The sequence below is a fragment of the Chiloscyllium plagiosum genome, unplaced genomic scaffold, assembly GCF_037043375.1.
Source record: "Chiloscyllium plagiosum isolate Xiang-an unplaced genomic scaffold, Cpla_swu_hap1 HiC_scaffold_43, whole genome shotgun sequence".
Lineage (NCBI taxonomy): Eukaryota > Metazoa > Chordata > Chondrichthyes > Orectolobiformes > Hemiscylliidae > Chiloscyllium > Chiloscyllium plagiosum.
Window position 1 is genome coordinate 10,128,450 of NW_028270181.1, and position 22,779 is coordinate 10,151,228.

General features: G+C 44.9%; 1 protein-coding gene across 1 annotated transcript in view; it reads right to left on the reverse strand.

Annotated features, from left to right (window-relative positions):
• Window positions 1-22,779, reverse strand: part of ndst2a (N-deacetylase/N-sulfotransferase (heparan glucosaminyl) 2a) — a 111,737-nt gene that overhangs the window by 64,904 nt on the left and 24,054 nt on the right. Inside the window, exon 2 of the mRNA XM_043679076.2 lies at window positions 8,593-8,680. Coding sequence (XP_043535011.1) covers window positions 8,593-8,680 — 88 coding nt within the window. The remainder of the gene's footprint in view (window positions 1-8,592; window positions 8,681-22,779) is intronic.

The following is a 22,779-nucleotide window of genomic DNA, read 5'->3' on the forward strand; positions in this document are numbered from 1 at the left end:
GTGATTTTTAACTTTGTCCACCTCAATCCCACACCGGCTCCTCCACATCACAACGACGCTTGGAACAGTGTCAGAGGACAGATTGGGAACACGTTCCAATGTCACGGCCTTGGTTGATGTACCTTCACAACAAAGCCAAATAAAAAGAATCACTATCTGGACAGAACAAACTAAGACGACAACTGAAATGCGAAGGGAACTGCTTCAACACAACTATATTTCCAAAGATTCCTTTACTCAGCTGCCCACCAGCACCTGAACCAAACTGTGTCTTAAAAATCACCTTTTTTTACATACTCTCATGGGTAGTAGATGATGCTGGCTAGGCCACTATTTATTAGCCATCTATAACTGCCCGAGTGCATGGAAGTGAACTGCAGTTACATGGAGGCCTGACCAGGTAAGGGTTAAACAAAAAAACTACAACATTTAAAAGGCATGTGGATGGGTGCACGAATAGGAAGGGATTAGAGGGATATGGGCCAAAAGCTGGCAAATGGGACTGGATTAGGTTAGGACATCTGGTCGGCATGGACAAGTTGGACCGAAGGGTCTGTTTCTGTGCTGTACAGCTCTAGGAGTCTAATACTGGAAACCAGAAACAAAATTAGAAATTGCTGGAAAAACTCAGCAGGTCTGGCAGCATCTGTGGAGAAAACACTTTCCCTCCAAGGGTGGTAAATAAAAACAAAATTTTGATCCAACCAAGTGTAGGCCTTTCCAAAATCCTTTCCATGAACATTTTAAAAAAACCCGTAATTTAAAAAAAAAATGTTTTGACTACAAAAGAACCAAAAAAAACTTATAGTCCTGAAATGTAATAACTGTAAGAAATCGAGAAGTAAGCTTGCAATCTCAGGAGCAGCTATAAGATCCACATTTCCTTCCCTAAAGGACATTAGTTAACCAAGTGGGGCTTTGTAACAATTGACTGTGGTTACAGGGTCAACATGTGGCTAGCTTTCACTCGAGACCTTTATGGAATAAAACATTTGCCATGGTGGGATTCAAACCTATGTCTGAGAACATTAACAACGCTCGTTCTGAAGAAAGGTCTACTAGTCTCAAAACATTGATACTTTTTGTTTCCACAAATGTTGCTAGATCTGTTGAGTTTCTCCCGCATTCTCTGTTTGCTTCAGATTTGACTGTGTGGAGTTTACACATTCTTCCCGTGTCTGCACGGGTTTCCTGTGGGAGCTCTGGTTTCCTCCCACAGTACACAAGGTGCACAAGTTATGGTAGATTGGCCCTGCTAAATTATCTCAGTGTCCAGGCATATGTAGGCTTGGTGGATGAACCGTAGGAAATGCAGGGTGACAGGAATAGCATATGGGGGTGGGTCTGGGTGCGATGTTTTTCGGAGGATCGGTGTGGACTCAAAGGGCTGAATGTAGAGATTCTATAATTGATCCCAAGGACGTTAACCTGAGGTGCTGGATTACAGTGAAATTACTAGTGTGCTACCACGTCACCACATAACCCAACGGACTCTGACCGTGGCAACAGCCTGCATCTCTCTCAGGTGAAAGAGTCATTTTGGATTGGCTGCACTCATTGTGTCATAAAACCTGAGAACCTGCAACTGGTGAATCCTACAAATTGAAATGGCACACCAGGCAGCTCCAGATTCCCAGCCTCCTAAATCATTTCACAAGCTGTGTGTCAACTGCAACAATTTTCCCATCTGTCAGCCGCGCTTCCTCCTCATTCACTGACATATTTTTCTCGTCTGCCCATTGCCATTCCTCACCTCCAGAAAGGCATTCCCTAGCTAATGTGAACCCACCATCTGCTAGATGCACAAACACCGAGGAGTCTCCAATGGCCTTGTTACTTGGCTCTCACCGTCAAAGTCTGCTGCACTCATCTATTAGGATTAAAACAAAGTGACTCAGGGTCAATTATTCAGGAGGTGCAGTGTGACTGCACTGCCATAACCAGCTTCCTTCACAAGGAATTTGGATCTAAATTACAGCGTCTCCAGTGGCAATGAACATTCGCTTTCGTCTTCACCTGGGAAAGCCAGATCATGCAGCAAAGACAGTCCAAATCCATGTATCACGTCTGGACCTCTGATATTCCTTTATTAGAGCAATGACAAGACAAAGGATCAGAAAGACAGCACGGTGGCTCAATGGTTAACACTGCTGCCTCACAGCGCCAGGACCCAGATTCGATTCCAGCCTCAGGAAACTGTGCAGAGTTTGCACATTCTCTGTATCTGCGCGGGTTACCTCTAGGTGCTCCAGTTTCCTCCCACAGTCCAAAGATGCGCAGGTTAAGTTAGATTGACCGTGCTAAATTACCCCATAGTGTCCAGGGATGAGTCGGTTAAGGGGGTTAGCGCCTGTAAATGGAGGGTTGGTGAAGATTCAGTGGGTCAAATAGCTTCTTCCTGCACTGTAGGGATTCCAAGTAGCCCTTTGTGGCTGTTCGACAATTCAGACAGATCAAGGCTGTCCTCTGACCTAACTTCCCAAATGTTCCTTTGCCTCATATCTCTTGATAAATTTCACAAACAAACACAGATTTAAAATAAACACAGATCTGGAACAAATTGACATTTGCTGATGCAAGTTCAGAACTTCCCCACCCAGTTACAGGTCAAAGAGTTCCCAAATTCATTCTAAGTTTTAGACTGTGCCACTTAACCCCCTAGACTCCCCAACAACAGAGATAGTTTCTCTCTATCTACCCAAGCAGCTGCAGTTAATACTTTAAAAACCTTCTACGTTTCAGAGGCTGCCATCCTTAATCCAGTTTAATCCCATTTTCTTGCTGTATCCCAAATCCTTTTACAGTCTTCCATCTCAGATTCAATCCTCACCCCTTGCAATATGGACAATCGGTTACATTGGTCAGAAAGTAGCTATCGTTAACTGTTTGTGTTAACGATAGTTCCCAACATTAACACACAGAGGTGGAGTGAGCAGAGAGTGTCAAGCTCCTGGGAGTGGTCATCCACAACAAGCTTTCTTGGACTCTTCAAGTGGACTCACTGGTTACAAAGGCCCAACGACGTCACTTCTTCCTCAGGCAGCTGAGGAAATTTGGCATAACAGTGAATACCCTTGCCAACTTTTATAGGTGCGCCATCAAGAGCATTCTGTCTGGATGGATCACTATCTGGTATGGCAACTGTACCATTCAAAATCAGAGACAGTTAGAGAGTGGTGAACTCGGCACGGACAATCACAAAGGCCAACCTCCCATCTATAGAATCCATCCACCAGGCCCGCTGTCAAGGAGAGGCCACCAGCATTCTCAAAGATCCATTTCACGCTGGTAATGTTTTTCTACAACCTCTACCATCGGGAAGAAGGTGCAGAAGCCTGAACATGCGCACCAGCCGGTTTTGAAACAGTTTCTACCCTATTGTTAGAATACTGAATGGACACTCAAACTCTTAACATTCGCCTGTACCTGTGTTTTTGTTTTTCCTGCTGTTTGCCTATTATTTACTTATCTATGCTATTTAACTCTGTGATCTGCCTGTATTGCTCACAAAACAAAGCTTTTCACTGTGCCTCGGTACACGTGACCATAAATTGAATTCAATTCAACATGCTGTACAGTCACGAGACCACAGTTTATCTCAGAGTCACCAGCTGCACTTTTTTTAAATTAGATTCCCTACAGTGTGGAAACAGGCCCTTCAGCCCAACCAGTCCACACCGACCCTCTGAAGAGTAACCCACCCACACCCATTCCCCTCTGACTAATGCACCTAACACTATGGGCAATTTAGCATGGCCAATTTACCTGACCTGCACGTCTTTGGACTGTGGGAGGAAACCAGAGCACCCGGAGGAAACCCACGCAGACACGAGAAGAACGTGCAAACTCCACACAGACAGTCGCCCGAGGCTGGAATCGAACCTGGGATCCTGGTGCTGTGAGGCAGCAGCGCTAACCGCTGAGCCACCATGCTGCCCATTTATGAAAGAGTGCAGTGAGGTGAAGCACAGATTGCAAGCAAAAAGAAAGAGACAGACTACTTCCTTTATGCCTGCCATTTCTTCCTGAACAGTCCAGAGCCTGAACTGAAATAAGTCCACTCTATGAAGAGCGTTGAGGCTTTCTGACACTGTGACAAGGCATCGCCTAAATGCAGGGCTTGTTCCTTCCAGCACACTGATGGGTTTTGATAATGTGAGGTCCAAATGTCAACTACAGAAACCGCAGTGTCAGAACCTGAGGAGATATCCTCTGACTTTCTTCTGACCAGTATCTCCAAGGCATTGACATGAATAACTACCTCACATGAACAGTACCAGAATTTAAATAATCATAAATAATCTGAATTCAAAGAGCACACATTGGGCACATTTGTTTGTCCAAGACTGATTTTTAAACACATCACTGATCCCTGGTACTTGGGACGGGACGTAAGCATTTGAAACATGCTGTAATTAACTGGGAGATTTGGAGCAACTCAGAGACATTTACAGGGACAGGAGGAGGCTATTCTGTCCATCATACTCAGGGCAGAAACAAAGATCTGATGACAATAATCTGATTTTCCAACTCCTGGTCCATAGCTTTGGTGACCCTGGCATTGTCAGTGAACATCTAAATGCTGTATGAGTGTTATGAGAGTTTTTGAATCAAAGACTCTTTCAGGCAGTGAGTTCCAGACTCTCACCACCCTTAGTGAAATCAACTCAACTCTCCTTTTAGCCTTCTACATCTTACCATAAATTGATGGTCTCTGGTTACTGACCTCTCTACTAGTAGAAACTGTATCTTCCTATCCTTGGGGGCAGCACTGTGCTCAGTGGTTAGTACTGCTGCCTCAGCGCCAAGGACCCAGGTTTGATTCCACCCTCGGGCAACTGTCTTTGTGGAGGTTGCACATTTTCCCTGTGTCTGCGTGGGTTTCCTCTGGGTGCTCTGGTTTTCTCCCAAAGATGTGCAGGCCAGGTGAATTGGTCATGCTAAATTGTCCGTAATGTTCAGAGATGTATAGGTTATGTAGATTACTCAGGGGTAAATGTAGAGTAATATGGTAGGGGAATGGGACTGGGTGGGTTACTCTTCAGAGGACCTGTTGGGCTAAATGCCCTGTTTCTACACGGTAGGGATTCTCAGAAGTCTCTTTCAAGAATCCATTCTATCTATGCCCCTCATGATCTTACCCATCGCCATCAGCTCTCTTCTGAACCTTGGTCTGTACAACAACTCTCCAATCTTTCCTCATAGCTCAGAGCCTCCAGCCCGTGTAGCATTCTAGGAACTCACCTCTGCACGCTCTCTAGTGCAATCACCATATGGCATAGGAGCAGAAATTAGGCCATTCAGCCCATCCAGTCTGCTCCACCAATCAATCATGGCTGATAAGTTTCTCAATGCCATTCTCCTGCTTTCTCCCTGTAACCCTTGATACTCAAGAATCTCTCTCAGTCTTAAATATACTCAATGACCTGGCCTCCACAGCCTTCTCTGGCAGTGAATTCCACAGATTCTCCACTCTCTCGCTGAAGAAGTTTCTCCTCATCTCCGTTCTAAAAGGTCTGTCCTTTACACTAAGGCTGTGCCCTCAGGTCCTAGTGTCTCTGGCCAACGGAAACATTTCTCCAGCCTCTACTCTGGCCTAGCCATTCAGTATTTTACTGGCAAACACAGGTGGGTCTTAGCCCAGTGTGGGAAAGCATACCCAGTGCAGGGTAGAGTGAGTCCTCTTGGGGAAGCCTAACTTGGAGAGGCTGCGGGGCATCAGCTTAAGAAAGGACTGTAATGTTTAACTTTTTAAACTTTATTTCCTTATTTTTCCACATTTACACTAAGAAAACTGTAGTGTTGAACTTTTTAACTTCATTTTTCTATTTCTGTAACTGAGATCGTGTATCTCAGTATGTTATACCTAATGTGACATTATACACTTTTCACTGTTCTCTCGTACCCTGTATTTGAGGGCACATGGCAATAAAACTTAAATCTAAATTCTTCCCATTATACGGAGATCAGAACTGCACCCAGTGTAACTCTCATAACATTTATAAAGCAGTTGGATGTTCACTGACAATGTCAGAGTCATCAAAGCTATGGGCCAGGAGTTGGAAAATCAGAATATTGTCATCAGATCTTTGTTTCTGGCATGAGTATGATGGACAGAATAGCCTCCTCCTGTCTCTGTAGATGTCTCTGAGTCGCTGCAATTTTCCCAGTTTATTTTGTACAATCCTCCCAGTTTATTTTGTACAATTTCAGCATGTCCTCCCAACTCTTACATTCATGTAGGAGCAAATTACTGCAGATGCTGGAATCTGTACTGAAAACAACAAATGCTGGAGATCACAGCGGGTCAGGCAGCATCTATTACATTCATGCCTTGGATAATAAAGGCAAGTGTCCCCTTTGCTTTCTTAATCACCTTGTCTCCCTGCCCTGCTACCTTCTGGGTTTCCCTGCTGTACACCTTTATGACTCGATTTGCGGATGTGCACATCAAGATTACTATTTTCCAAGGTTCTATCATCGATGGCATAATCACTTGCCTCATTCGCCCTCCAATAATTCATGACTTTCTGGGTTGAATTCCATTTGCCACTGCCCTGTCCCGCTGACACCCTCCTGTGGTTTTACATCTATTCTCCTCACTATTTACCTATGTACGTGTCATCCATGGATGTCTCAGTCATACCTCTTACATTTAAGTCCAAATCATTCATGTACACCACAAAAAACAAAGGTCCCAGCACTGAGACTTGTGGAATTTCACTGGAACTAGACTTCCAGATACAGAAACATCCCTCTAGCATCAGCCTCTGCTTCCTGCCTCTCAGCCAATTTTGGACCAACACGTCACTTTATCTTGGATGCCATGAAATACTTTGGTGACCAGTCTTCTGTGAGGGAGCTTATCAAAAGCCTTTGTGAAGTCCACATCGACTAGATCAAATATTTTACCCTCACCTCCTCAAAAACATTGATCAAATTTATCTTCCTTTAAAAGATCTATGATGACTATATGCGATTAATCAGTATCTTTTGAATGCAGATATGTTCTGTCCCTGAGAATTCTTTCTCATGACTTGCCCAACACCAAGGTCAGACTGACTGGCCGATAATTTGCTGATTTTTTCCTTTCTTCCCTTTGTAGTAATGGCGACAATGTGAGCAGTCCTACGGCACCTCACCTGTAGCCAGACAGGGTTTGAAAATGATTGCCAGGACCCATGTTATCTCTTCCCTTGCTTCCCTCAACTTGTACCGTTTCCTTTAACATTATAACATGCCACACTAAGCTGACATTCCAATGCAACACTGAGGGAGTGCTGAACTGTCTTTTTGACTATGGTTCCATCTGCCTTCCCAGTCGGATGGAAAAGATCCCGTAGGACTATCTTGAAGAGCAGGAGGTTCTCCACTGGTGTCCTGTTTACTTCTCATTTACCACCTGAAAAAGTTACCCTCTTCACCTCATTTGTAATTTAACACCTTCATCCTTACAATGCTGCTTATCTGCTGGCAAATTTGGACACGTTGCCTTGTATCCCATCATCCGAGTCGTGAATGAACATGGTGACTACTTGAGGTCCCAACACAGATCCTTACAGCATCACCACTCATGAAGTATCTCACCTTGCACTGCATTACCAACGTTATTTAACTCTGGTTAGGGCAAGGAGGAAGGGAACAGCTTTTGTAATTCAATAAGACAGACTTGAATATCTCTTGCGGGCAGCTGCTTGGAAACTTTTCCTGAAACGTGGGCTGCATCTGAAACTATCGCTCCTAATCTGCTACATAAATAAGGTTGCTAATCATGTTCAGTCTTGGAAAGCTGCCAGAGTGTGGGAAAGCAGGACATTTTCTTCAGGTAGCCAAAGTTATCCCCTCTGGTAAACAACCAACCAGAAAGGAATGAAGACTCTCAGATCGGTGTAGATTGTCACCCACAGTGAACGTGGTCAGCAAAGATTCAAATTATGAAAAACTGAGTTCTGTAGACACCGGAGATCAGAGTTGAAGAGTGTGTTGCTGGAAAAGTGCAGCAGGTCAGGCAGCATCCGAGGAGCAGGAGAATCGACGTTTCAGGCAAGAGCTCATCATCCAGAGCCTCGTTCCTGATGAAGGGCTTATGCCCGAAACGTTGATTCTCCTGCTCCTCGGATGCTGCCTGACCTGCTGCGCTTTTCCAGCGCCACGCTCTCAACAAAAATTCAAATTATGGCAGCTCATTGTAACCAGGTAAACAGATTAAAAATGTTTGTGGAATCTTGCTGTGTGCATACACTGACTGCTTCTTTCCTACAATAATGGCCCTTCAAACGCATGTTGGGTTTGATTGGGGGTGGGGGGTGGGCACGCTGTGGTTGTGAATGGCGCTATACAAATGCAGGTCTTGCTTCCTTTAAGAAGGAAGTATTAAATCAGATGTTTTCCAAGCTGAATTCACACGGGATGAGTGGGATGCAAAAAGGATGGTCCATGCTTCTCCCTCAACCAGGGAATCTACCAAACCCAGAACCTAGGGGGAGAACTAGGAGCTGACCGGACTAGGGATTCGAGGGAAGCATCAAAGAGTTGGTCAAAGGAGAACTGCAAGGGATGAGGTTAATATGTTTTCAAACAAAAATTTCTTACCTGTGTGGTAGAACTTCCCAGAAAATCCAAGATTGAATGTGAAATTTGGAACCAGAGTTTTCAGCTTGTTTTGGGTGGTCAGTAGTGCCTGAGACAGAGAAAGAGAGAGAAAACACAACAAAGCATTTAATAGTCAGACAAAGCAATCCAAGAAGCTAAACAATAAAACTGAAATTGCTGGAGAAACTCTGGCAGCATCTGTCAGGAGAGAAAACACAGTTAATATTTTGGGTCCAGTGACCCTTCTCTTGAAGTGATAAGACAAAGTGGTTTCTAGACTGGGGAGTATGAGTGTGCCAGCGCGTATGAGAGAGTGTGAGTGTGAGTGTGTGTGTGTGTGTGTGTGTGGTGGGGGGGTGGAGAGTGGAGATTGAGGCAATAGGTGGAAATGAAGCAGAGAGAGAGAGAGACAGAGAGAGACAGAGAGAGACAGAGAGAGACAGAGAGAGACAGAGAGAGACAGAGAGAGACAGAGAAAGAGAGAGAAAGAGAGAGAAAGAGAGAGAAAGAGAGAGAAAGAGAGAGAAAGAGAGAGAAAGAGAGAGAAAGAGAGAGAAAGAGAGAGAAAGAGAGAGAAAGAGAGAGAAAGACAGCCAAATGAATGGTTGATATCAAATAAAAACCAAAAGAAGTACAGATGCTGTAAATCAAAAATAAAAACAGAAATCACTTCCATTTCCATAGTCATATTTTTTACCCCCTTCCCTGCCTTACTGTCAATCAGACACAAAAACAGACATTGCAGGAAAAGCTCAGCAGATCTGGCAGCATCTATGGAGAGAAATCAGAGTTAACGTTTCAAGTCCAGCGACCAATTTCTGTTTTTGTTTCTGGTTGACAGTAAGCCAGGGAAGGGGAAACGTGTGACGATGGGGACAAAGAGGAGGTGAGAATGGGCAGGCTACGCCAAAAGCAGCCATGTCATGACATAGCCTGGGGTGGGGGGGGGGGGTGCAGGTCAAGAACATGGAGGGAGGTGTGCAGACTCTCAAATTGTTGAATTTGATTTCAAGTCCTGAGGCTGCAGGGGCCCCAAGCGGAAAACGAGATGCTGTTCTTGGAGCCTGTGCTGAGTTTCACTGCAACAAGCTGGAGACAGAGACGTTGGCCTGGGAACACGGTGGAAGTGTTGAAGTTGCAGGCAACTGGAAGTTCCGGGTCACCTTCATGGACAGTACGGAGGCGCTCCGCAAAGCAGTCACCCCATCTGAGTTTGGTCTTCCCCAGTGTAGGGAAGACCACAGACACTTCTTCCACATCTGCTCAGATGCTTCCCAGTCGGTGAGGTCCAGGTGTGTCCTGAACACCACGTTTCTTCCCGCCTAACGGAAGCAACTTCCCAGCGTCCACCCTTTCTAAGCCATGCATTATCTTGTAAGTTTTTATTAGATCTCCCCTCAACCTTCTAAACTCTAATGAATACAATCCCAGCATCCTCAGCTGTTCATCATATGTTCATTTAAAGGTCTTAAAATTGATAAATCTCCTGGCCCCAATGGGCTACATGCTAGAGTTCTGAGGGAGGTGGCTGAGGAAATAGCGGAGGCGTTGGTTGAGATCTTTCAAAAGTCACTGGAGTCAGGGAAAGTCCCAGATGATTGGAAGATCGCTGTTGTAACCTCCTTGTTCAAGAAAGGATCAAGACAAAAGATGGAAAATTATAGGCCAATTAGCCTAACCTCGGTTGTTGGTAAAATTCTAGAATCCATCATTAAGAATGAGGTTTCTAAATTCTTGGAAGAGCAGGGTCGGATTAGAACAAGTCAACATGGATTTAGTAAGGGGAGGTCGTGCCTGACAAACCGTTGGAATTCTTTGAAGAGGTGATAAGTAGGTTAGACCAGGGAAACCCAGTGGATGTGGTCTATCTAGACTTCCCAAAGGCCTTTGATAAGGTGCCACACGGGAGGCTGCTGAGTAGGGCGGGGGCCCATGGTGTTCGAGGTGATCTACTGGTATGGATTGAGGATTGGCTGTCTGACAGAAGGCAGAGAGTTGGGATAAAAGGTTCTTTTTCGGAATAGCAGCCGGTGACAATGATCTGGATGAAGGGACTGGGGGCATTCTAGCGAAGTTTGCTGACGAAATGAAGTTAGGTGGACAGGCAGGTAGTACTGAGGAAGTGGGGAGGCTGCAGAAGGATCTAGACAGTTTGGAGGAGTGGTCCAGGAAATGGCTGATGGAATTCAATGTGAGCAAATGCGAGGTCTTGCACTTTGGAAAAAAAGAATACAAGCATGGACTACTTTCTAAACGGTGAGAAAATTCATAAAGCCAAAGTAAAAAGGGATCTGGGAGTGCTAGTCGAGGATTCTCTAAAGGTAAACATGCAGGTTGAGTCCGTGATTAAGAAAGCGAATGCAATGTTGTCATTTATCTCAAGAGGGTTGGAATATAAAAGCTACTGAGACTTTATAAAGCTCTGGTTAGACCCCATTTGGAGTACTGTGTCCAGTTTTGGTCCCCACACCTCAGAAGGACATACTGGCACTGGAGCATGTCCAGCGGAGATACACACGGATGATCCCTGGAATGGGAGGTCTAACATACAAGGAACGGCTGAGGATCCTGGGATTGTATTCACTGGAGTTTAGAAGATTAAGGGGAGATCTAATAGAAACTTTCAAGATAATAAATGGCTTGGAAAGGGTGGACGCTAGGAAATTGTTTTCGTTAGGCGAGGAGACTAGGACCCGTGGGCACAGCCTTAGAATTAGAGGGGGTAAATTCAGAACAGAAATGTGGAGACATTGGTGGGCCCGTGGAATTCATTGCTGCAGATTGCAGTGGAGGCCGGGACGCTAAATGTCTTCAAGGCAGAAATTGATAAATTCTTGATGTCACAAGGAATTAAGGGCTACGGGGAGAATGAAGGTAAGTGGAGTTGAAATGCCCATCAGCCATGATTGAATGGCGGAGTGGACTCGATGGGCCGAATGGCCTTACTTCCACTCCTATGCCTTATGGTCTATCGTCTTATTCTAGGGATCATCCGTGTAAATCTCCGCTGGACACGCTCCAGTGCCAGTATGTCCTTCCTGAGGTATGGGGCCCAAAATTGGACACAGTTTTCTAAATGGGGCCTAACCAGAGCTTTATAAAGACTCAGAAGCACATCGCTGCTTTTATATTCCAACCCTCGAGATAAACGACAACATTACATTTGCTTTCCTAATCACGGACTCAACCTGCAAACCAACCTTTAGAGAATCCTGGACTAGCACTCCCAGATCCCTTTGTACTTTGGCTTTATGAATTTTCTCACCATTTAGAAAATAGTCCATGCCTGTATTCTTTTTCCAAAGTGCAAGATCTCGCGTTTGCTCACATTGAATTTCATCAGCCATTTCCTGGACCACTCTCAAACTGTCTAAACCTTTCTGCAGCCTCTCCACCTCCTCAGAACTATCTGCCTGTCCACCTAACTTCGTATCATCGGAAAACTTCGCCAGAATGCCCCCAGTCTCATCATCCAGATCATTAATATATAACGTGAACAGCTGCGGCCTCAACACTGAACCCTACGGGACTCCACTTTCCAAAAAAGAATCTTGTATCCCAACTCTCTGCCTCCTGTCAGAAGCCAATCCCCAATCCATGCCAGTAGCTCACCTCGAACACCATGGGCACTCACCTTACTCAGCAGTTTTCCGTGAGGCACCTTATCAAAAGCTTTTTGGAAGTCTAGGTAGATAACATCCACTGGGTTTCCCTGGTCTAACCTACTTGTTACGTTTTTTAAAGATTAGATTAGATTACCTACAGTATGGAAACAGGCACTTCGGCCCAACAAGTCCACACCGACCATCCAAAGAATAACCCACCCAGACCTATTCCCCTAGCCTATATCTACCCCTGACTAAAGCACCTATCACGATGAGCAATTTAACATGGCCAATCCACCTGCACATCTTTGGGCTGTGGGAGGAAACCGGAACACCCAGAGGAAACCCACGCAGACACGGGGAGAATGTGCAAACTCCACACAGACAGTCACCCGAGGCTGGAATCGAACCCGGGTCTCTGGTGCTGTGAGGCAGCAGTGCCAACCACTGAGCCACCGTTCTGCCCTCTTCAAAAAAATTCTAACAGGTTTGTCAGGCACGATCTCCCCTTACTAAATCCATGCTGACTTGTTCTAATCTGACCCTGCGCGTCCAAGAATTTAGAAATCTCATCTTTAATGACGGATTTTAGAAATTTACCAACAACCAAGGTTAGGCTAATTGGCCTATAATTTTCCATTTTTTGTTTTAATCCTTTCTTGAACAAGGGGGTTACAGCAGCGATTTTCCAATCATTTGTGACTTTCCCTGACTCCAGTGACTTTTGAAAGATCACAACCAACGCCTCCACTATGTCCTCAGCCACCTCCCTCAGAACTCTAGAATGTAGCCCATTTAGACCTTTTAGCTTTTCTAGCACTTTCTCTTTTGCAATGGCTACCATACCCCACCCTGCCCCCTGACTCTCCTTAATTGTTGGGATATCATTCATGCCTTCCACTATGAAGACTGACGCAAAGGGTCAGTTAGACTCGAAACGTCAGCTCTTTTCTCTCCTTACAGATGCTGCCAGACCTGCTGAGATTTTCCAGCATTTTCTCTTTTGGACGCAAAGTACTTATTAAGTTCTTTAAGTATTTTCTTATCTCCCAGCACTAGCCTTCCTGCATCAACATGGAGCAGCCCAATGTCTACTTTTGCCTCTTGTTAGTTTCTTATGTATTGAAAGAAACATTTACTATCATTTCTAATATTACTGGCTAGCCTACCTTCATATTCAATCCTCTCCTTCCTTGCACTTTTTCCCAGAGCTCTGACTCTGACACAGCAATAGTCCCCCCCAATGTACTGATGTCTCTGGAACAGGATTTCAACTACAACCATCTGACCTATAAGACCATATGACAAAGGTGCAGAAGTAGACCATTCAATCCGTCGAGTCTGCTCCACCATCCAATGAAACCATAGCCGATGTGATCATCTTCCATGCCATTTTCCTGCCCTTCTCTCACATTGTCCTTGAAAGCCCTACTGATTCAAGGCTGTCTCAGCCTTGAACATACTTAGTGTCACATAGCATGGAAACAGACCCTTTAGTCCAACCAATCCATGCCAACCATGTTCCCAAACAAGTCCCACCTGCCTATGCTTGACCTATATCCCTGAAAAAGTAACTACTATGACTCCAAAGTTCTTGGGATGCCTCAGGAAGTGGCGAGACACAATATGATTGCAAATTCCATTTTTTTTTATTTTCTGGACTGAGTCAGGTTCTAATACAGCAGTTCAGTAAAACGCGGTCAGTCCCAGTTTTGGTTCAAGTGGACGTCCTGCTTAAACCGGCCAGGAGAAGATCACGAAGGGTAAACGTGCAACATATTGATGATTGTGGTTACTCAGGATCAGAGTGAAAGAAGCTGAATGCTGTCAGTAATGATTTATAGGCAGGGATTTTTTTTCTCCTGCTTTATTGACAAACTCATTGCTCCTCCAGGAATGGCCCAGTTTGAAGTTCTTTACTATACTCCCAACAGGGCTCCCATTTGTCCTTTCAACCTCTTCTATCAGCTTCTATGCTTTCAGATTCCATCCCAGTGTCAGCTCGCTAGTCTTGCATAAAAGATGCTTCACTTCTGAAAGCTCCCAGTTGCGACCAGACTTCATTGATCCAAAGTGTTAATTTGAAAAAAAAACCTGAAGGATGTTTCGTTCCTGGTCTGTCCTGCTGAGTGTTATCCAGCACTTCCTGTCCTTATTCCCAAATCCATTTTTCCCTTCGCCCAAAGGGACCAGATTTGCAGCTTCCCCAGTCGGGAACACCCTAATGCAGGCTTAACATTCCCTGAAAGCCAAGTCTATAACAGACTTTCGTGGTAAGCGACTGACCAGGGTTAGCCTTCCCATCAAAAGGCAGGAGTACCGCATAATAAAAACCACTGAAACCACTGACGCACTGCTTAAACAGGGACTGTCCATTTAGATGCAAATTATGAAAGGCAAATTTTAGCACTGTGCTTTGAAGAACCACTTTTGAAAAGAAAGCTCTATTTATTATGGCACCAATTTTCCATGTTTCACCTCACAATTATAGCTGGGTCACTCTTGTAGAAAATGAGATGCAGGTGGGACCAAATACATCCCAAAGCAACTGGAGCTGAAAACCCAAAGGTAATTAGCCATGTTAGTTATTGACAATGGGATTATTATTCGTCTTAATATTCAACTTGTAGAGAACATTGAGTCCTGGCGCCAAACTTAATTACAGTTCCCTCGAAAGGCTACAGACCCGAAAATGGTTCCTGTGAGTGGTCCGAGTATGGCCTGTTGCATAATGGCTTACGAGATTGAAATGATTCAGAAAACCTTTTAGCAGATGTCACGCAAGGAGGAGGGATTGCCAGAGGAGCTCAGGAACAGTACCTTAACCAGGTTTAAAAGATCCTTCCTTTACATCAAAACTCAAGATAGATGGCACGGTGGCTCAGTGGTTAGCACTGCTGCCTCACAGCGCCAAGGACCCGGGTTCAATTCCACCCTCGGGCAACTATCTGTGTGGAGTTTACACGTTCATAGAATCCCTACAGTGTGGGTCAGGCTAATTAGCCCAACAATTCCACACCAATTGTCCAACGAGCAATCCATTTTATGCCTATAATCCTGCATCTCCCATGGCTAATCCATCTAGCCTACACATCCTTTAATAAGAAGGGCACCTTAACATGGCCAATCCACCTGACCTGCACATTTTTGGACTGTGGGAGGAAACCGGAGCACCCAGAGAAAACCCACGCAGACACGGGGTGAATGTGCAAACTCCACACAGACAGTCGCCTGAGGCAGGAATTGAACCCGGGTCCCTGGCGCTGTGAGGCAGCAGTACTAACCACTGAGCCACCGTATCATCCCTTGTATTCCCAGTGTCTGTGTGGGTTTCCTCCGGGTGCTCCAGTTTCCTCCCACAGTCCAAAAATGTGCAGGTTAGGTGGGTCGGCCATAGAAAATTACCAGGGGTGTCCAGGGATGTGTAGACTGGGTGAAATTGGCCATGGAAATGCAGGGTTATAGGGTAGGGTAGAGGGATTGGGTGGGATGTTCTTTGGAGGATCGGTGTAGACTCAATCTGTCGAATGGCCTGCTTCCACACAGTGGAGACTCTACGATTGTGCATATAGATATTTTAGGTTTAGAACACAAGATTCATTGGAATGGTACCAAAACCGAAAGGGTTCCATTATGAAGTCAGATTGCATCGTCGAAACGCCTAACCCTCTGCTTATAGAGGATTTAGTCGAGACAATGCTGATTGAATGACAAGAGTAGTTGGACTAAAATTATTTCTGCTGATGGGGAGGGTTCATGGGGCATGACCTTAAACTCAGAGCTAGGCCATTTAAGAGTGACGGCAGGAAGCAGTGGAAGTCTTGAACACACTCCTCCAAAATAACACTGAGGAAAGAAGAGATATATAACAGAGAGTTGTATTTTTAACTAGCACATTCATGGGATGTGGGCAATACTGCCAAGGCTAGAATTAATTGGCTATTTGTAACTGCATCGAAAGGTGGTGGTGTAAACTCGAACTGCAAAAGGACCAATAGGAGATGGTGGTCAATGTCCAAAGTGCCATTTCTACATCTCAATCACAAACGGGATCTCCACTTTTAAGCTCTGCAGTCAAATTCTCCAACAACTATAAACACAATCGTAGAGTCCCTACCATGTGGAAGCAGGTCATTCGGTCCATCGACTCTACACTGACCCTCCAAAGATCATCCCACCCAACCCCCCTACCCTACATTTCCCATGGTTAATCCAGCTAGTCTACACATCACTGGACACTAAGAGCAATTTAGCATGGCCAACCCACCTAACCTGCACATCTTTGGACTGTGGGAGGAAACTGGAGCACCCGGAGGAAACCCACACAGACACCAGGAATGCAGGTAAAGGCACGGTGGCTCAGGGTTTATCTTCGAAACAGTCTTCAACAGGGTTTCCACATTCAGCGGGTCGCACCCAAAGCAACCAGGGGTCTTGGATTTCTCAGGATGAACTTTCGGTCTTGTGATAAATAAAAGAATCAGACTTACAGCTTACCAAACATTTGCTTGTGGGATCCCAGACTGAGCGCACGTCATGTGTGGGATCCTTAAGACATAACTAACATTGAAGGATGCACTCCTCAATTCGACACTAGTCAGTTTGGGAAACACACTGGAGTCACATCTTTGATCAAAGATTTGGAATGGGAATCACGACTGCAAAGCAGGAAGACACACAGACTGAGCACATTCTACAAATTACGGAATGGATAAGGGGTGGGGAAACTGACAGAAACGGGTACTGAGTGCTTTCAAGCGATGAGGGTAGCTGTCTACACAAAGACCACGTGTTACCAACACATCAACAATCTTTCTTGCCAAGGACACAGCTAAAGAAGGAGTAGCCATGTTCTTGGCAACTGAAAGTCTTCTGATAGGTTGAGAGTCATATCTACACCAGACCAGGTAAGGCTGGCAGATTTCCTTTCTGGAAGTATTATTACGGTACCAGACAGACTTTTCACACAATCCAATAATTTATTAAGTTTCAGATTTACGTAAGTGACTGAATTTAAATAGCTCAGCCACCACAATGGGATTTGTTCTCCAGAATATTCAGCCACTAACATGACCACGAGGCCATTGTTTCTACCAAGTTACAGAACAGGATGAGGCCATTCAATCTGCCCTGGCCAAGCTGTGCAGAGAGTTGGCATGTCTCACTAGGTATTAAAAGCATCAAGGGATATGGGGATAGTGCAGGAAAATGGGGAAGTAGAAGATCAGTCAAGATCTAAGCAAATGACAGAGGGGGCTTGAGTGCTGAAGGGCTGAATGGCCTACTCCTAATCTCTAAGTTGCCCTTTCCATACTCCGTACCTGTAGAGGTGCAAGTTTATTACTCTCAAAACCCTCCACTCTCAGCTCGAGTGTTCCCAGACTCTGTGGGTACAGGGTGAGTGGGGGGAGAAGGTGTAACTGTCTAATATAGCAAGATAGAAAAGGGACTGAAACCATGACCAGCTGAAGTAGCCTCATGTTCAACTCCATGTGGTGCTGCAAATGAAAGTCTGCAGCAGCAAGTGGGAATTGGCTCAAAGAGAGAAATGGGGAAACCCTATAAAACAAAGTGCTGTGCTCCATTGCCAGTGTTATGGACCAGACCAGACCCCCTCAAAACATAGAAGGTAGCCTAGACCCAACTTTTTCTTTTTTTTTTAAGGCAAATGTCAAGTCCCACATGCCAGATGTGATGCGACTGCTCAAACTACAAAACATTAAGCAAAACACAATTTATGTAAACACTATAGCTAAAATACAATCAAAGAAAGAGGAATTTAGAATAAACTAACTCTTTGGAAAACTTAACAGAATAATATATACAGTAACTATTACTAATTAACAGCTCCAATATAGTCAAGTGTGTGGTGCTGGAAAGGCACAGGAGGTCAGCAGCATCTGAGCAGCAGGAGAATTGACGTTTCGGGCAAAAGGCCTTCATCAGGAATATAGTAACATCCCATAAACACACCCTTTGGCAAAAAGACAAATTTAGAAAAAACAGATTTTGTCTCACATGCAATCTAGCAGCCTCGGAAGAGAATACTTAGCTTCTGGTTGTGATTGAGAGAGGGAAAATAGCTTCTACTTCTTCAAGCCCACAACAACAACTGTCCCATTCAGACTCCAACAGCAACTGCTTAAAGCTAAACCTAAAAACAACCCCTAGAAATCCTGGTCTGAGAGCTGGCCACACCCAGCCAGGCTGCTTGTATTGTTCCAACTTTAAGCAAAAAAACAGGGTTCACAATCTGTTTACTCTAGTGGTTTTGGTCGACTGCTCTACACCTCTGCCTTACAACCTCGCTTCAAAAGAAAACAGGAAAAAAAACCCTTTAAAGCCAAGGCACCGTCACACTGGTTCACAAACCACACGTGCATTCAGCAGCAATGCACTGTCTACTTATACTCAGCATGAATAAAGATCAAAGAAATGAAATTATGTTGAGAAGAACCTTTGAGAGTAACCTTCAAAATGCTGATTAGGTTTGAAATATTATACTGCCCTTTCTGTCTTCTATACACCCCATCTCAGCACTACCCTTTCAGTTTTCTGACAGGAAGCAACGAGGCAAAAAAAAGGATTTGATGGGCAGTTAGATAGATGTAAGAGGGAGAAGGCAGACGGAGGGAGAAGGCAGACGGAGGGAGAAGGCAGACGGAGGGAGAAGGCAGACGGAGGGAGAAGGCAGACGGAGGGAGAAGGCAGACGGAGGGAGAAGGCAGACGGAGGGAGAAGGCAGACGGAGGGAGAAGGCAGACGGAGGGAGAAGGCAGACGGAGGGAGAAGGCAGACGGAGGGAGAAGGCAGACGGAGGGAGAAGGAAGACGGAGGTTGAAGGAAGACGGAGGTTGAAGGAAGACGGAGGTTGAAGGAAGACGGAGGTTGAAGGAAGACGGAGGTTATCCGGGTAGGGTTAAATCTGGAGGAGTGAGAGAAGGCTCATGAGGAGCACAAACACCAACTTGGCCAGGTTGGGTCGAATAGCCTGTTTCCTCCACTGAACTGTCCATTTTAACTAAACTCTGCAGAACAGAACTGGATTCTGTTCGTAAGTCGTGTGCTGCAATGAGTGTCCTGGCAAATAGCATTAAATACAACAACATCCAATTAAAAGACTAATTAATCCCATGACCATTAGCATGTGTTCATTCAAAAAATCGAACTATACAGCATGGAAACAGGCTAATGGCAGTGTTTCTGCTCCAAATTCCACTATATCTCACACACTATTAGCTAACCCTTTTTTGGCTTTTCCCGTGTGTGGGGGAAAGAGAGGAGGTGAGTGTCTCTTAAAATAATCATAGAACAAAGAACAATACAGCGCAGAACAGGCCCTTCGGCCCTCAGTGTTGCACTGACCTGTGAACTAATCCATCCCCCTACACTATCCCATCATCATCCATGTGCTTATCCAAGGATTGTTTAAACGCCCCTAATGGGGCTGCGTTAACTACGTTGGCAGGCAGGTCATTTCACACCCTTACTATCCTCTGAGTACTTGCCTCTGACATCTGTCTTAAATCTCTCACCCCTCAGCCCCCTCGTACAAGCAGACGTCATCACCTTAGGAAAAAGACTCTCATTGTCCACCCTATCTAATCCTCTGATCATCTTGTATGTCTCTATTAAATCCCCTCTTAGCCTTCTTCTCTCCAATGAGAACAGACCCAAGTCACTCAGCCTTTCCTCATAAGACCTTCCCTCCAGACCAGGCAACATCCTGGTAAATCTCCTCTGCACCTTTTCCAATGCTTCCACATCCTTCCTGTAACGGGACGTCCAGAACTGTACACAATATTCTAAATGTGGCCACACCAGCATTTTGTACGGTTACAGCATGACATCATGGCTCTAGAATTCAATCCCTCTACCAATAAAAGCTAACACACCGTATATGCCTTCTTAACAGCACTATCAATCTGGGTGGCAACTTTCAGGGATCTATGTACGTGGACACCAAGATCCCTCTGCACATCCACACTACCAAGAATCTTTACATTAACCAGTATTCTGCCTTCCTGTTATTCTTACTAAAGTGAAACACTTCACATTTATCTGCATTGAATTCCATTTGCCACATTTCAGTCCAATTTTGCAGTTTATCCAAGTCCCCCTGCAACCTGCAACATTATTCCACAATGTCACCACTCCACCGACTTTAGTATCATCTGCAAACTTACTAACCCTATGCCTGCATCCAAGCTGTTTAAAAAAAATGACAAATAGCAGTGTTCCCAAAACAGATTCCTGTGGCACACCACTATTAACAGGACTCCAGGCTGAATATTTTCCATCATCCACTACTTGCTGCTTTCTTACAGAAAGCCAGTTTCTAATCCAAACTGCTAAATCACCAATAACCTACCATGTGGAACCTTATCAAAGGCTTTACTGAAGTCCATGTACACCACGTCAACTGCCCTACCCTCATCTACATGCTTGGTCACCTTCTCAAAAATCTCAGTGAGGTTTGTGAGACACGACCTGCCCTTGATGAATCCATATTGACTATTTTCAATCAAATTGTTGCTTGCTAGATGATTATAAATCTTCTCTCTTATAATCCTTTCCAAAACTTTTCCTACAACAGACGTAAGGCTCCTTCAAATAATTATTCTACAAGGGACATGTATGTACACGGTAACTTCTCCCTAACTCAGGCAATCACATACCATCACAAAACTGAAGAATTACACTCCCCGAGCAGCTTCTGATGCTATGCAGAAAAGGCAGCAAGCAATTTGGGCAGCATGGTGGCTCAGTGGTTAGCACTGCTTGAAGGAAGAACTGCAGGCCATTTTCCTCAGAAACCACCAAGATATCCCACTGGACCTGTCCTTGACGCACACCTATCACAGAGCCTGGGACTTGGGTTCGATTCTGCCCTTGGGTGACCTTCTGGGTGGAGTTTGCACATTCTCCCAGTATCTGTGTGGATCTCCTCCGGGTGCTCCAGTTTCCTCCCACAATTCAAAGGTTAGGCGATTCGGCCATGCTAAATTACTCAGTGTTCAGGGATGTATAGGTCAGGTACATAGGGGAATAGGTTTGGGTGGGTTACTCTTTGGAGGGTCGACATGGACTTGTTGGGCTGAAGGGCCTGTGCCCACACTGTATGTATTCGATGACTCTATTTTATGAATTTGCACGCAGCAAGTTCACAAAAAGAGCAATGAGACCGATTATCAGATTGTTGGTGTTTTGTGGTACTTTGACAGACTGGGCTGGTTCCCACAGGATTGAGAGGATCCTAGACTGAACTGTACAACTCACAATATGGTCTTGCAAAGCTGGATGTGGAAAGGATGTTTCCGCTTGTGGGTAAATCCAGAACTTTGTAAAAGGCAGGGGGGAGCTTCAGAAGGAGGTAGAGGTGGGATCATTAATAGCATTAAGGCGGAGGTAAATCAATTCTTATTAAGAAGGGGAATTTTAAAAAAGAGCAGATACATTGTGATATGTAGTGATGTAACAAAGTCAGCCAGGTGGATATTTGGATATGAGTTGCCTGATTGGGGCTGTTAACTTGGTCCAATCAGGGAGCCCTGGTTCACAGATATAAACAGCAGTGCACTCCCTCCAACTCTATTTTGATTTAGTCCCTACCCTCCCCCTCACTGTTTTGATCACACAGCACTGCCCTTTGATGTAAAGGGCAGTGTTTGTCACTGGTCACCCGGGTGTTTTCCTGTCTTCCTGGTGGTGGAAATTGAATAAAGATTGGTGCACTTTGTATCTTTCACTGTGTCTCACACCTGCACACACACACCATGGGTGCTGGGGATAAAATAAGCACTACCACACTTAGGTGGTAGTGTGGGGGTTAAAAGAACAAAAAGAAAAAAGAAGAAGAAAAAAAAAAAACCAGAAGATGAGGTGGGTAGGGGCGGGCTGCCTTAGAGTGGTCGGAAGGTGGGAGGGGCGGGGGCTTGCTGGGTCTGTAAAAGAAAAAGAAAAAAATAAAAAATAAAAAATAAACAGCAGTGCACTCCCTCCAACTCTATTTTGATTTAGTCCCTACCCTCCCCCTCACTATTTTGATCACACAGCACTGCCCTTTGATGTAAAGGGCAGTGTTTGTCACTGGCCACCCGGGTGTTTTTCCTATCTTCCTGGTGGTGGAAATTGAATAAAGATTCGTGCACTTTGTGTCTTCCACTGTGTCTCACACCTGCGCACACACACCATGGGTGCTAAAAAAACAAAAAAGAAAAAAAGAAAAAAAAAAATAAACAGGAGATTCCGCAGGGAGTGGAGTGCATCATTTCTCCCTCCAATTCTATTTTGATTTAGTCCCTACCCTCCCCTTCACTGTTTTGATCACACAGCACTGTCCCTTGATGTGAAGGGCAGTGCTTGTCACTGGCCACCCGGGTGTTTTCCTGTCTTCCTGGTGGTGGAATTTGAATAAAGATTCGTGCACTTTGTGTCTCCCACCTGCACACACACACACCATGGGTGCTGGGGATAAAATAAGCACTACCGCATTTAGGTGGTAGTGTGGGGGTTAAATTAAAAAAAAATAAATAAATAAATAAACAGCAGTGCACTCCCTCCAACTCTATTTTGATTTAGT